At 56.8% G+C, this 12142-nt stretch overlaps 1 protein-coding gene across 5 annotated transcripts in view; it reads right to left on the minus strand.

Moving 5' to 3' along the window:
* Window positions 1-430: 430 nt before the first annotated feature.
* Pemt (phosphatidylethanolamine N-methyltransferase) overlaps window positions 431-12142 on the minus strand; it is a 75136-nt gene continuing 63424 nt past the window's right edge. For 4 of the 5 annotated variants that reach the window (XM_010637404.3, XM_010637407.3, XM_010637406.1 and 1 more), the window contains exons 4-7: window positions 6661-6806; window positions 4383-4494; window positions 1127-1201; window positions 431-755 (exon numbers count right to left, since the gene is read on the minus strand). In XM_010637404.3, coding sequence (XP_010635706.1) covers window positions 698-755; window positions 1127-1201; window positions 4383-4494; window positions 6661-6806 — 391 coding nt within the window. In that variant the 3' untranslated portion in view covers window positions 431-697. The other variant, XM_010637408.3, reaches the window with a different exon arrangement.

A 12142-nucleotide genomic window follows, 5' to 3' on the forward strand; every position in this document is an offset into this window, starting at 1 on the left:
ACTCTGGTGCAGACCTCAGGGCTGCCCGCAGGGCACCTGGGATGATGAGGACACAGGTAAGTGACAGCCTGGCTCTGTGGTCTCAGTACCCTCTGTCCACCAAGAGGGAACCAGAGAAGGGGGGCAGTGCAGGGGTTTCTGGGGGTGCTGGGCAGGGGCTGACGGCAGGTATGGATATCAAACTACCTGGGAGTCAAACTGCAGCCATGGCCCAGTGAGACACATGACTTCCGAGGCCTGGAGTGCAGCTGCCTCCTGGCACTGGGAGGCCACCCTGGTCCCGTAGCCCTCAAGGGACATCCTGCTCTGAGAGGGAAGGAGGGAGGTAGAGAGGGAGAGAGGAGGGGGAGAGGTTCTGCCACCCAAGGCTTGCCCTGCTCCAGCTCTGTCCTCCCAGAGCCCCGAGCTTATTTTCCCCCGAAGATGAGGACAAGGATGGAGAGAACAGAGGGGGTGCTGGGGTCAGGGTGCCTTTATTGGTGAGTAGGAAAAGTGGGGGCAGCGGGGGGCAGCAGGCTTGGTGGCCACATGGCAGCATTGTCCAGGACCCCAAGGCAGTGGTTTCCAAGGCACTGGAGTGGCCCACGCTAGGCACGGGCAAGGAGCAATGGCCAGGTGCTGCTCTCCCCGGAGCAAGGCTGGGGCCCTGGGACAGGAGGGGCCAAGCCAGGTCCATTGTAGAGCCACTGCAGCCCCGTCATCTTCTCCGATGGGACTCGGCAGCTTTTTGACGGTAGATCTCTGCGGTGAAGGGCCTGCAGGGTTGGAAGGGCAGTTCAGACAGCTGGTCGGGGTGCTGATCCCTACCCTGGCACAGATCCCTGCCCAGGTCCTGCCCACATAAGTACAGACTGTCCCTTCCCAAGACAGATGAGACTCCAACCCCCACTGTCCCCCATAGCTGCTTGGAGCCTTCAGACAGTGGGAGGGGCCAGGATCACCTGCCTATCTGCTGCGCCTCGCAGGCCCAGCATCTCTCAGATGTGCCCCCTCTGAGCTTCCTGACCTATGACCCACCCAGTGTGGCCCAGCCAGTAGCAGCCTGACCTCAGGGAAAGGTCCTCAAGGGAGAGGTTCGGCTGGCTCAGCTGTCACACAGATAACCCCTACCACCGTCCCTACTCACTCCTCATACAGGATGGCCACCACGTAGACCAGGGCCACCACCACTGTCAGCAGCAGGCCCGTGGGACTGGCGTGCCTGCAAAGACAAGCCCAAGTCAGCGGGACCCAGCCCTTCCTGCCGCCACCGTGGGCCCTCGGGCTGACGATGGGCCACCGGATGGAATGGGCTGGGCCAGGTTGTCCCGCTTCTCAAGTCCAGCTTTCTAGCAAGAACCGGGGTGCGTGTCTCCTGGTCTGCCCACCTGGCTTGCTGGGTTCCCCCAAGATGGGGCTGCTCCTTCCTTCCTCATCTCGGCCCCCAGCCCGGAACTCAGGACAGCAGGAGGGAATCAGGAAGGAGGGAGGAAGGAGAAAGGAAGAGAAGAAGAAAGGAAAAGAGGGAGGAAGGAGGTGCTGCCACCTGAGTCCTGGCCCCTGCTCACGAGGCAGCCCCACAGTCATCACCCTGGGAAGCTCTGGCTGTAGGGCCTGGGGGTTGGGGGATGACAAGAGTGTCATACATGGGTCTGCACAGCCACTTCTTCATTGTGGGCTCCAGGCACACCCTGGGAGCCCCTCCCAGAGGACAGGCAACCCGGGCAGACTGTTCCGCAGACCCAGGGCTGGACAGTGTCTGTCACGAGCTCTCTGCTGGTGACCAGCCTCTGACCTTGCTGTGCCAATGAGCATGGGGAGCTTATTAGAGATAGCACCGAGAAGCCTGAGCACATCTGCCTCAGGATTCCAGAAATAGCTACTGCCCACCCATCTATTTCTATAGTTACCTCTGATTCCATGGCTCCTGCAGGGCTGGGTTGCTGTGTCCAGATCAGCAAGCAGGAGATAGGAGGGAGTGTCTGAGAGACACAGTGGGCAGCAGAGGCCAGGCCCCGGGGCCTCAGGGGCATCTGCCCTCCTTGGCCACCCCACCATAGGCTCTGCTCCCAGCCGCCTGCTCCCACCAGACCACCACGGGACTGGTGTTCCCTTGCTCAAGATGTAAAACTACCTGAGAACCACTGCGGCCAGGGACAGACAGCCTGCGCAGGGGCAGGGCTTGAGCTAAACTCTTTCCGGGCGCAACTTGGGCCGCTCCAGAGAAGCAGGTCCCAAGGGCTCTAGAGTTCCTGTCTTCACTGTCCTTTTACTCAGAGGGTTTTCACAAGCTTTGAATGTGGAATGGTGGAAGAAACTAGGGGTGGAAGAAACTAGGGAATGGGGTCCAATCCTTCATCCCAGCAGACATGGCTCTCAACGTCTGTCTCCTGGCCTGTGAGGAGAGGGTCATAGCCATAAGCACCCCTGACAGTCACCTCTCCCTCTTGGCTGAAGAGGCACTTTGTCCCTAGCAAGGGTTCAGGGAGAAGCCTGGCCCTCAGCTGCTGTCCTAGTCACGCAGTGACCATCTCCATGAAACCTCCACCTGCTGTCACCCTTGGTCCAGCTTGTCCCCCTAACAACTCAGTGTGGGGTGATGGTCCTACTCCCTAGGTGAGGAAACCAGTCCCTGACTGGGCGGCTTTGCTGGAGGGTTGGGAGGTGGAGGCCTGGAGAGAACGGGACCCGGGGCCTGCACCCAGCCTGTGTTCCCCAGGAATCCCTGGTTCAGCCTAGTACAGCTGGGTTCTTGGGCAGTGGGAAGCCCCATCCATGGGCCCCAGGAGGCAGGAGACACATGGGATGTGGAAAGCTGGCTGCATCCTGCTGTGTCAGCGTCGGGCAGCCAGGTAATGGCCCATCTCTAATGAGCCCTCAGCCCAAGGGCCCCAAACCCATAAACCGGCCTCCTAATGACTGCTTCTTTCCACCCCACCTCCAGACACAGGTGTCTCTCGGAAAGCCACATGTCCCTGAGAGCCCCGGCCTAGCCAGCCTGAGCCCAGGGTGATGTGCACTCTTGAGCACCAGGCACAGGTGGAGACACCTGTGGGCTCGGCCCCTGCAGAGCTGATGAACCATTAACTGCTGACTCCAGCACAGAGGGCCCAGAGCTCAGAGGAGGCAGCCAGGGGTCAGAGAGGGCTGAGTTGGAGGGATCAACTAGGGACAGAGTGGGAGGGCTGTAGGCACAGGACACCGGGTTTGTGTGTGTGTGTGTGTGTGTGTGTGTGTGTGTGTTTGTGCATGCATACACACTGTGTGCACCAACAGAGAAGGGCTGGGCATGTTAGGGAGCCAGGAGGCTGCCAGGAGAGCTGGGCTGTCTCAGTTTGGACTCATCCTGGGGACTCCAAGAAGAGATGCTCTGTGGAGTGGGCAAGGCAGGGAGCTCACCGTCTGCCCCTCATGGGTCCACTGCCAGGTTCAGGTGAGTGGTTGGGCTAAAGGTAGGTGAGAGTGACAGTCCACAGCTAAGGCTGCAGGGTCAGGGACGATCTGGTCTGAACACTGGGCTGGGGCCGGACAGGTCCCAACCAGACCCCTAAGCCTCTTCCAGTTTATTGGCACTCAAACCGCACCAGCTGTGACCCCAGGGCTGTGATGAGTGGTCCCTGCAGCTGGGGGAGGGGACACTGGGGCATTCAGGGGATGATGCTCTTGACATCCCACCTTTTGAGATCCAGTCTTTTGGGGTCCTAGAGCCTCTCTGGTCTCTGGAACTATGTATAACTCTAGCCAAGTAGCTCCCAATGCCCCCTTCAGCACGGCATCTCTGATCCATGGGCATATGTCCCCACAGCCTAGTCATGTTTATACCGCCACAGCAGCCAGCAGCCCAGGGGACCACCCCGCACTGCCTGGGGTCTCCTCTCTGGCAGGGGAGGGCACCTGGCACCCTGTGCCCAGACCAGTTACCCTTGGCAACACTTGGTGGCTCAGGGGCTGTGGTGGGCCAGACTCCCTCAGGCTCCCTGCTGTGTGGGGCTTTCTCAGTCCTAAGCTGCTAGCTCAGGGCTTACCAAAAACTCCAGCCCACAGACTGAAAATGCTTTTTACATTTTTAAATAGTTAAAAGTGAGAATCCAAAGACTATTTCATGGCACATCAATGTCCATAAGTGGAGCCATGTGGCCCACACCTTGCCTTCCATTGCCCGAAGTCTCTGCACCGGGCACAGCCAAGTAGCTGTGACCTGTTGGGAAACTCAAGCCTCAAATCCCACCTTTTATGAGAAAGCTCACCAAGCCATGATCTAGGAGGTTGTTCTGTTACCATAGATAAGAGGCTTGTGGGCAATGAAGTTCCCATAGAAGACTGGCCCAGCCCCTCCTCAGGGCCTTCCGGGCCTCCCCTCCCTCGTGGCCGCCAGCAGGAGAGGCATGGCGCCTGGTACTCACATGAGGGCCCAGCCCAGGTAGTTGGCTGTGCTTCCCCAGTACATGGGGTTGTCTGCGATGCTGAAGGGGAATGTGGTCACTCTGGCCTCCTTGAGGATCCCGAAATAATCACCTGTGGACAAGGAGGGGCAGGGAGGGAGGTCTCTCCGCCAATGGTTGCCCTAGTCACCCGTAACTGAGACAGGACTCTAGAATGGGCTTTGGCATGGCTGCAGGTAAGGGAAGTCCCTGCCTGACCTCCAGGAGGCTGCTAACACACACGGAGCCAGGTGGACAACACACAGGGGCCACCACAAGCTCACAGGCACCCAAAAGAGCGTGGGTCCCCAGGCTGCTGAGCCCCCACATCTGTGCCATCACCTGCTCTGCTCTTCCAGTGATCCTGGTCTTCCCCTTGCTCCTATCTCTATGTCTTCATACATGCTGTTCCCTCACCTAGGATAGCCTCTCTACCTCTGCTCACATCACCTTTGGAGCCAAGTCCGACTCCTCTCCAAAAACAGGATGCCCCGTCCTTCCTTTCTCTTCACCCTTGGCCCGGCTGCTCAGCTCTGCCTTGGGCGGCCGTGGCTGTGGCTCCAGGCCTGCCCACCACAGGCCTCCCATGTCTCTGGGGACTCAGGCCTAGTAGTGGACCATCAGTCAGCCAGCCACCTGGTCACCTACCACCCAGGAACAAGTTTTCTTCACAGCCACTCTAAGCAGGAGGAAGCAATGGTGGGATCAAAGATACAAAGTGCCTGGCAGAGGCCTCTGCACGGTGACTGTTGCCACAGGGCTCAGTAAAGTATGCTGCTGCACCCTTCTGGGCTCCTCTCCCCAGACACCCCTCCTTTGTCTCCCATCATGCCAGAGGACAATGCAGCTTCATCCTAGGCAGAAAGTAGGGCAGCCAGACCGACAGTGGGAAGCCACTGGCAGGAAGGACCTGGTGGGCAATGCATCACCCATTGTTGGGGACAGAGGGCCTGTGGAGCTGCCCAGAGAGCCTCTTTCTTTGAAGGAAGCAGGAAATGGGGTAGTGGGGCCTGGAGGCAGGTGGCACAAAAACCCGCTTTAGGCTGACTCATAGGGAAGTGACTGCCTTGCCCTACATCCAAAGCCTGCTGGTCCCTCGGGTGTTTCTAGGCCACGTCCACTGGGGAGGACATCCCAGGGCTGCTCTTTCCCACCCCACCCGAGCTGCACCAGCCTGTGTGCATACCCCAGCGCTGCCCAGCTCTTCCAGAGGAAAGCACTGTGTCTCCTCCCCAGGCAGCCCAGCCTTTCCTCGCCCCCAGCTGGAGGAGTCCCTTCCTATCACTCCTTATCCCCAAGCTCTGCAAGAAAGACCAAATAGTCCAAGCAGCCCTACTGGTCCCTGCTGTTCATTGCTGGGACCCCTTCCATGACTTGCATCTCTCTGGGATGGAAGCCTCAGTCCCATGTGTGACCTTCAGGACCTCTGCCTGACCTCCAACCCTGCCCTACCACGCCCCTGGGCAGCCACAGTCCCTGCCACCTCACTTGACCGCCTCTCTGCTCCCTGCACGCACCTTCCAGCTCCAGGACTTCGCCCTGCTCTTCCCAGGCCCTCTTCCAGGATGACTTCCTGCAGCTTCTGCCTGAGCAAGAAGCCATGACCCACACTAACACCCCAGTGCTGCAGGTGCCACCACAAGCGATCCAGGATGCCAAACTCAAAGGTCACTTGCTCTTTCAGGGCATTATCAGTGCTGAGCATATAATACTGGACAGCAGAGTCTCCTGCTGAGAGCCCAAGCCCTCTGTGCACAGGGACACTGGGCAAATTGGCCAGGCTCTGTAGAGCACTACTGGGCCCTGGAAGAGGCTAAGGCCAAGGAGGGGAGGACCAGGCCTTCCAGCCCTTTTGGGCACCTCGGCAGCTGTGCTAACTCCTGGGTGCAGCCTGTACACTAGGACAGGTTCCCTTTGTGGATGGGGCTGCCACCTTCTTTTAGCCCTTGCTCCCAAGCACTCCTTGCCCTCCAGCCCCACTGTTGGTGTTCCCCCTCGGCTGCTTTTCCCCCTAAACCCCCAAGGCTTGGAAGCAGCAGCTATCATGTGGCAGGCAGCCTCTGACCAGGCCAGCACTGGGCTCCCAGTCCAGAAGAACCAGTGCCATGGGCTGTGGGGAGGGAGAGGGGACAAGGTCCCTCCACCCCCTGCTATCTCCCACAATGGAGTAGGGTGATGGCTGGGTCTTCTCTGCCCCCCAGGGACATCACAGGTTACAAGTGGTGGCTACTGTGCCCCACTTCTCCCTGGATGGTCTTACCTAGGAAGGTTCCAGTGAACCCCAGTGCGAAGAAACTGGAAAGCACAAACATGGTGCCCACACTCAGGAGTGCAATGCCCAGGCAGTAGGTGGTAGGGTTATCCAGGCCCTCCATCTTGGGCTGGCTCAGCATGGCCTGTGTAAAGCTGCAGGCGGGGGACAGGGAGAGACAGCTCGTCATTGCACATAGACAAGTACTTGAGACCACACACACTCAGAGCCCTCTGAAGCAGCTCCAGATGGAGCCTGGGCCACCTGGAAGGCACTTTCCAGTTCTCGCTGCCATTGGGATGGGGACAGAAACAGTACCCAGGCCTGCCAGAATTTTGGTTTTCAAAAGAAGCCAGAAATCCACAGTGGTGCACACCTGTCAATCCCAGCACTCTGAGAGGCTAAGGCAGGAGAATTGCAAATTCAAGTACAGCCTGGGTAATGTAAAGCCTGTCTCCAAAAAAGGTCTAGGGATATAGCTCAGTACAAAGACCCTGGGTTCAATGGTTCAATACTTAGTACCACAAAAGAGAGAGTAGGGTAGGGGGGACAGACAGACAGACAGACAGACAGACAGACACACACACACACACACACACACACAGAGAGATGGACAGATAGAACATTTGAGACTGCACATTAACAGGCTTGATGCAACCCAAGGGCCACCAGTGTTCTAACTCTGGTCCTGTCCAGTGAGCAACTTGTACTCTGGAGGAAAGAGAGGCTCAGAGAGGGTGCATGTGCAGAGCAGGCAGCACAGCAAGTCTTGGTACCTAGTGTCCAGCACCTGTGGCGTGCCATACACGAATTTGGACACTCCATTATCCCAGCAGACTCAGAGCCTGAGGCTGCATTATTGATTAGCCCCTACACGGGCAAAGCCACATCTGGACAGCTGATCTGAGTTTGAAGTCCTTTTCATGTCCTCCTTTACCCACCAAGTCCCCTCATTAGGCTCCGTTTGAGGCCGAGGCATTGCAACCCTCGCTCTGAGTTGGTGGGCTGACTGGAAGGGGTGACTACAGGGCTCATCAGTGGGTGGAGGTGCCACCTTTCCAATGGTCCCTGCTGGAAGGCCCGCAGAGCAGGTAGAATGCTGGCAGGGACCTGGGCCTCATTAGCAGGGAGTGAGCACTGGTGAGAGGAAGGCAGTGGAAGGGAAAGGACGTGTGTGGGGACAATGAATGCATGAGCCAAATGCACTTCCCATCGTCTCCACCATCAAGGCACTTGCAGGAGACATGGCGGTCTGCAGCTCGCACAGAGAAACTGCTCCTACGCTGCAGCAGGTCCTTCCCAGCAAAAGCAGCTCACTGACCACCCCCAATGCACTCACTCGCCTTTCTGTGCATCCATTCATCCACCCCCATCCTTCTGTCCATCCACACATTGACCTATCCATCCATCCACTTACCCACCTCTACCAGCCAGCCAGCCACTCACCCACCCATTTATCCATCCACCCACCCATCCGTTCACATGCAAGCATGCATGCATCCATCCACCATCTACCCACTTCCCCATCCACCCTATCCATGCACAAGAATTATTCAGTCCACGAGCCCACCCATCCATCTTCCCATCCACCCACCCATCTACTTATCCACTCATCTACCCACCAGCCTACACTTACCATTCTGCATCCACCCATACGCCATCAATCTATCCACCCACCCATCTGCACATCTGTCCATCCATCTGAGTATATTCATTTGCCAGCCTCTTCTGAGCAGAATGATTCCACCACCTTTTTTCTCTCACTGGCCTTGATATAGGAGACAGGGCATTGCAAAGCCGGCTGGGGAAATTACAAATAAAAACCCAGGACAGCACCAAATAATTCTTAGGACCCCATATGTGGAACTTCTCACAGGCTCCCACGAGATGTGAAAGGCATAAAAGAAGACTAGACGCCACGGAGAGCTTGCTATTGTGACTTCCCACGATAGCCCATGCTGTGTCTCTCAGATGCAGCATGTACTTTTATTTTTGCTTTTACCTTCTTTTCCTCTTGTTCTGCCCAAGTTTAGTCTGCTGAGATGGGCCAGAGGGGAAGGGAGAAGGCCTAGGAACAAGCACCAAGGCAGAGGACTGCAAGTGACTGTCACAGTGGTACATATGTGTCAGAGCAAACCTAGCTGCTGGTAATGCTGCCCACACCCCTGGCTTTCCACCCACCACCACCCTCTTCATCCTTCTGCTGCCTGGCTCAAGGTCTCCCTATACCTCTAGATGGAACCGCTGGCTTTGGTCCAGGGTCAGGCTGCTATGGAGCCAGGCAGGCATCATACATACCCTGTGTTGTGAGAGAGGGCCATATCGCACCCTCTAGGCAGCCCTGAGACTCTGCAGACCCAGCCACTGAGGACATCAAGTTTGTTCACAAACACACACCCAGCCTGGGTAGCCTCCCACACTCCCCTGTGTGCAGGCAGCAGAGTGTTGTAAGGGGAGGGGTGACAGAGGCAAGCCCAGGCAAGGCAGGGCCGCCCAGGGAACAGTGTGTGTGAGGATGAAGTGCGGAGAAAGTACTCTTGTGGGCTAGGACGCTGCCCCACTGGCAGGCCTAGGCCACTTACTATGAGTTCTCCAGGATCAGCAGTGGCTATTAAAAGAGCTGCAGTCTCCTAGAGGAAGGCTGGAATGGGGCCGCAGACAGACCTGAGTCTTCTCCTTTGAGATGTGATGGGGACCCCTCCTCTACCTCCTTGTACAAGGCTGCTGTGAGTGGCTACTCACACTGAGCAGTCCACAGCTCTGGGGCTTGTAGACAGTGGGGAAGAAAGGAGCAAACCAAGGCAGACACTGTGAGAATCTCTGGGAGGAAGCATGGGGGCTGCAGTGAGGAAAGGAAGCCTCAGTGATCTGAGAGAAGCGGGAAGGAAGACCATTCCAGGAAGAGGATGGGCCTGCCAAGGCTAGACGCCTTGAGGCTGGGGCAGAGGGGAAGATGGCGGAACCTGGAGCAGACTCCACGTGTACGTGGAGGGGAGCACAGTCAGGGAGGCCAGTCCGGCTGTGAAGGTAACAGGTGAGCACTGGGGGCAATCCAGGAACCAGGAGACCAGAGGGTCCCAGAGCTGCTAGGCCTCAGCTTCATGCTCTGTGCCAAGCTCTCTGCAGTTTCCTCTGCCAGAGAATTCATCTGCACTGCACACCAGGCTGTGAGGACATGGCTGTACCTGAAGCTCTCAACACATTTCCTGGCTTAGCTTGGGAGAAAAATCATTTGCCTAGAAGCAGATGGCAATTCCTGATGAGAATAGGCAGTTTTGGGGCCAGGTCTGGCTGCCCCAATCGGCCCAGGCCCACTCAGTTCCCAGCCTGTGGCTCCAGCCCGGAATGGCTGGCAGGGAAGGGTTAGAGGGCCCTCCAAACAGCAGGGTAAAGCTGGGCTCCCCACAAAGTGCAGGAAGGGTCATTTGCTCCAAGAGCCTTCAAAAAGTCTACAGGGGCTTCTCTCTGGCAGTCCAACCTGAGCCACCAGTCACTAACTGCGACAAAAGTGGCTGGCTTACGGGAATAGATGCCCAACTAGGTGGCAGGCGTTCCAGTTCATGCAGTGAGCCAGAAAAGCACAGTCTATTCCACTCAAGGAATTAGTGAAGGGACAAAAAGCACTATGGCCATGCACTATACCACACAATGAGGTAAGAAGAGCAATTTCCTTTGGAAATATTCTGCACTGGGTGGGGGTGGATGGAGACTCATGTGTATGCCTCTGGTTCTATTTTTAGAACTTGAATTGAGCTTTCAGTCACCAGTGTGATCTGAGGCTGCCTGTCCCCTGCCCAATGAGATCCCGGAAACCAAGTGGGGTGGTGGGGGTGGAGGTATCATGAGCCCTGGGAGGTAGCTCCATACCAGGCCACAGACACAGCAGTGCCCAGAGCATCCCCTTCCCTGACTTTATCCCGTAATTGTGTCCCCATGGTGCTATCTTTGCCCTCGTGTAGCACAAGCTGCCACTCATTTCCTATTCCCCCTTATCTCCTGCTTAGGTGAACTTACTGTTCACACTTCAACTCAGACTAGGCAAGACCATTTGTGAAATTCGGGCTTATTCTCCTAATGCAATTGCAATGAACAAGTACTAAATAACAAAAAAGTTATACCACCATTTCAAAGTGTCTCCAACACTCACCAACAACCCAGAGAGTGTGCTTCACGTTACAGATAAGAGAACAGAGAGGTCAGGGTGGGTAAGGCAGTAGAACAGGCTGGTAGAAGCTTCTGCTTCCTCGGGGTTTGGAACAAAGAGGTCCTCCTCCCTGTGACAGGCAACACGCAGGTCTGGGAATCCTGGGCTGGAGCACTTCTTCGGGCCCCAGGGTGAGCAAGCAGCCTCCAATGGCGTGGAGGGTTGTTCTTCCTACCATCCTGGCTGCAGAAGCTGGCCCCACCCCAGCTCTCCCTCTTCACTTCCCCAAGATCCCAGAGGCTGAACCATATTCCCTTTCCAGTTCTCTAGTGGCCTGCAGGCACAAACTTCCATAAAGTACCTGACCTCCCAGGCCAGCCTCCTCTCGTGGCTTCTGGCTATCCAGGTGGAAGACAGCAGAGAGTCAGGGGTGCCCACTGAGGCCAGCCCTAGCCAGGCCAACCATATGCCCTCCGCCAGTATCCTGCTCAGAACAGCCCTGTGGCCTCACTAGACAGAAGCAGCTCCAGGCCATCCAGGTCCAGCAGAGGCTGGCTGGGCAGCGGGGAGCTGGTGGAGAAGGGGACTCATCAGACGCCTGCCTACACACTCCACTGCCAGAACAAACAAGAGTGTGCTAACAGCCCACTGAGGTCTGGACTTAGTGCTTTCACTAAAGCGTGGCTCGTCCTGACCGATCCTCCCAGACCACCAGCTGGTGCAGGCCAGCTGACACAGTGGCCCCTTGGGACCCACCAGGACTGCTAGGCCCTGGCTTGATGGTCGCCAGGCAGGCTGACCGCCAGGTGGCCTCTTGTGGACACCTGGTCAAACATAGACTTGGTTCAAGTGTGTGCATATACCCACTGCCCCAGCTGCTGGGCACACAGTCCCTGTCCCATGAAGCTTGTGCCTTCCCAGAGATGAGAACACTCAAAATGTCCAGAACAAGGGCTGGGGGTATAGCTCAGTGGTAGAGCGCTTGCCCAGCATGGGCAAGGTCTGGGTTGGAGCCCCAGCGCTGAGGGAAAAATGACAGTTAACCAAAATGTCCAGAACAGGCAAACTCATGGGGACAGAAGGCAGGTAAGCATTTGTCAGGGGCTGGGTGGGGTGGTGATGCCTGTTTCATGGGTTGAGGCTTTCATTTGGGGTACAAAGGAAGTTCTGGAACTAGAGAAGAGATGGTTGTATAATGTTGGGAATGACTTAATGTTATAGACTGGTATATCTAAAAGTGGTGACTTTTATTATGTGTACTTTAACACACACAGCACACAAGCCTGTGGGGATAGACCGAAGGGGAGGGTGCGGGGTGCTAAGTGTGGGAGGTTCCATCCGGGCAGC

This window comes from Fukomys damarensis, unplaced genomic scaffold, assembly GCF_012274545.1.
Source record: "Fukomys damarensis isolate Sample0158 unplaced genomic scaffold, DMR_v1.0_HiC HiC_scaffold_23, whole genome shotgun sequence".
NCBI classification, from domain to species: domain Eukaryota; kingdom Metazoa; phylum Chordata; class Mammalia; order Rodentia; family Bathyergidae; genus Fukomys; species Fukomys damarensis.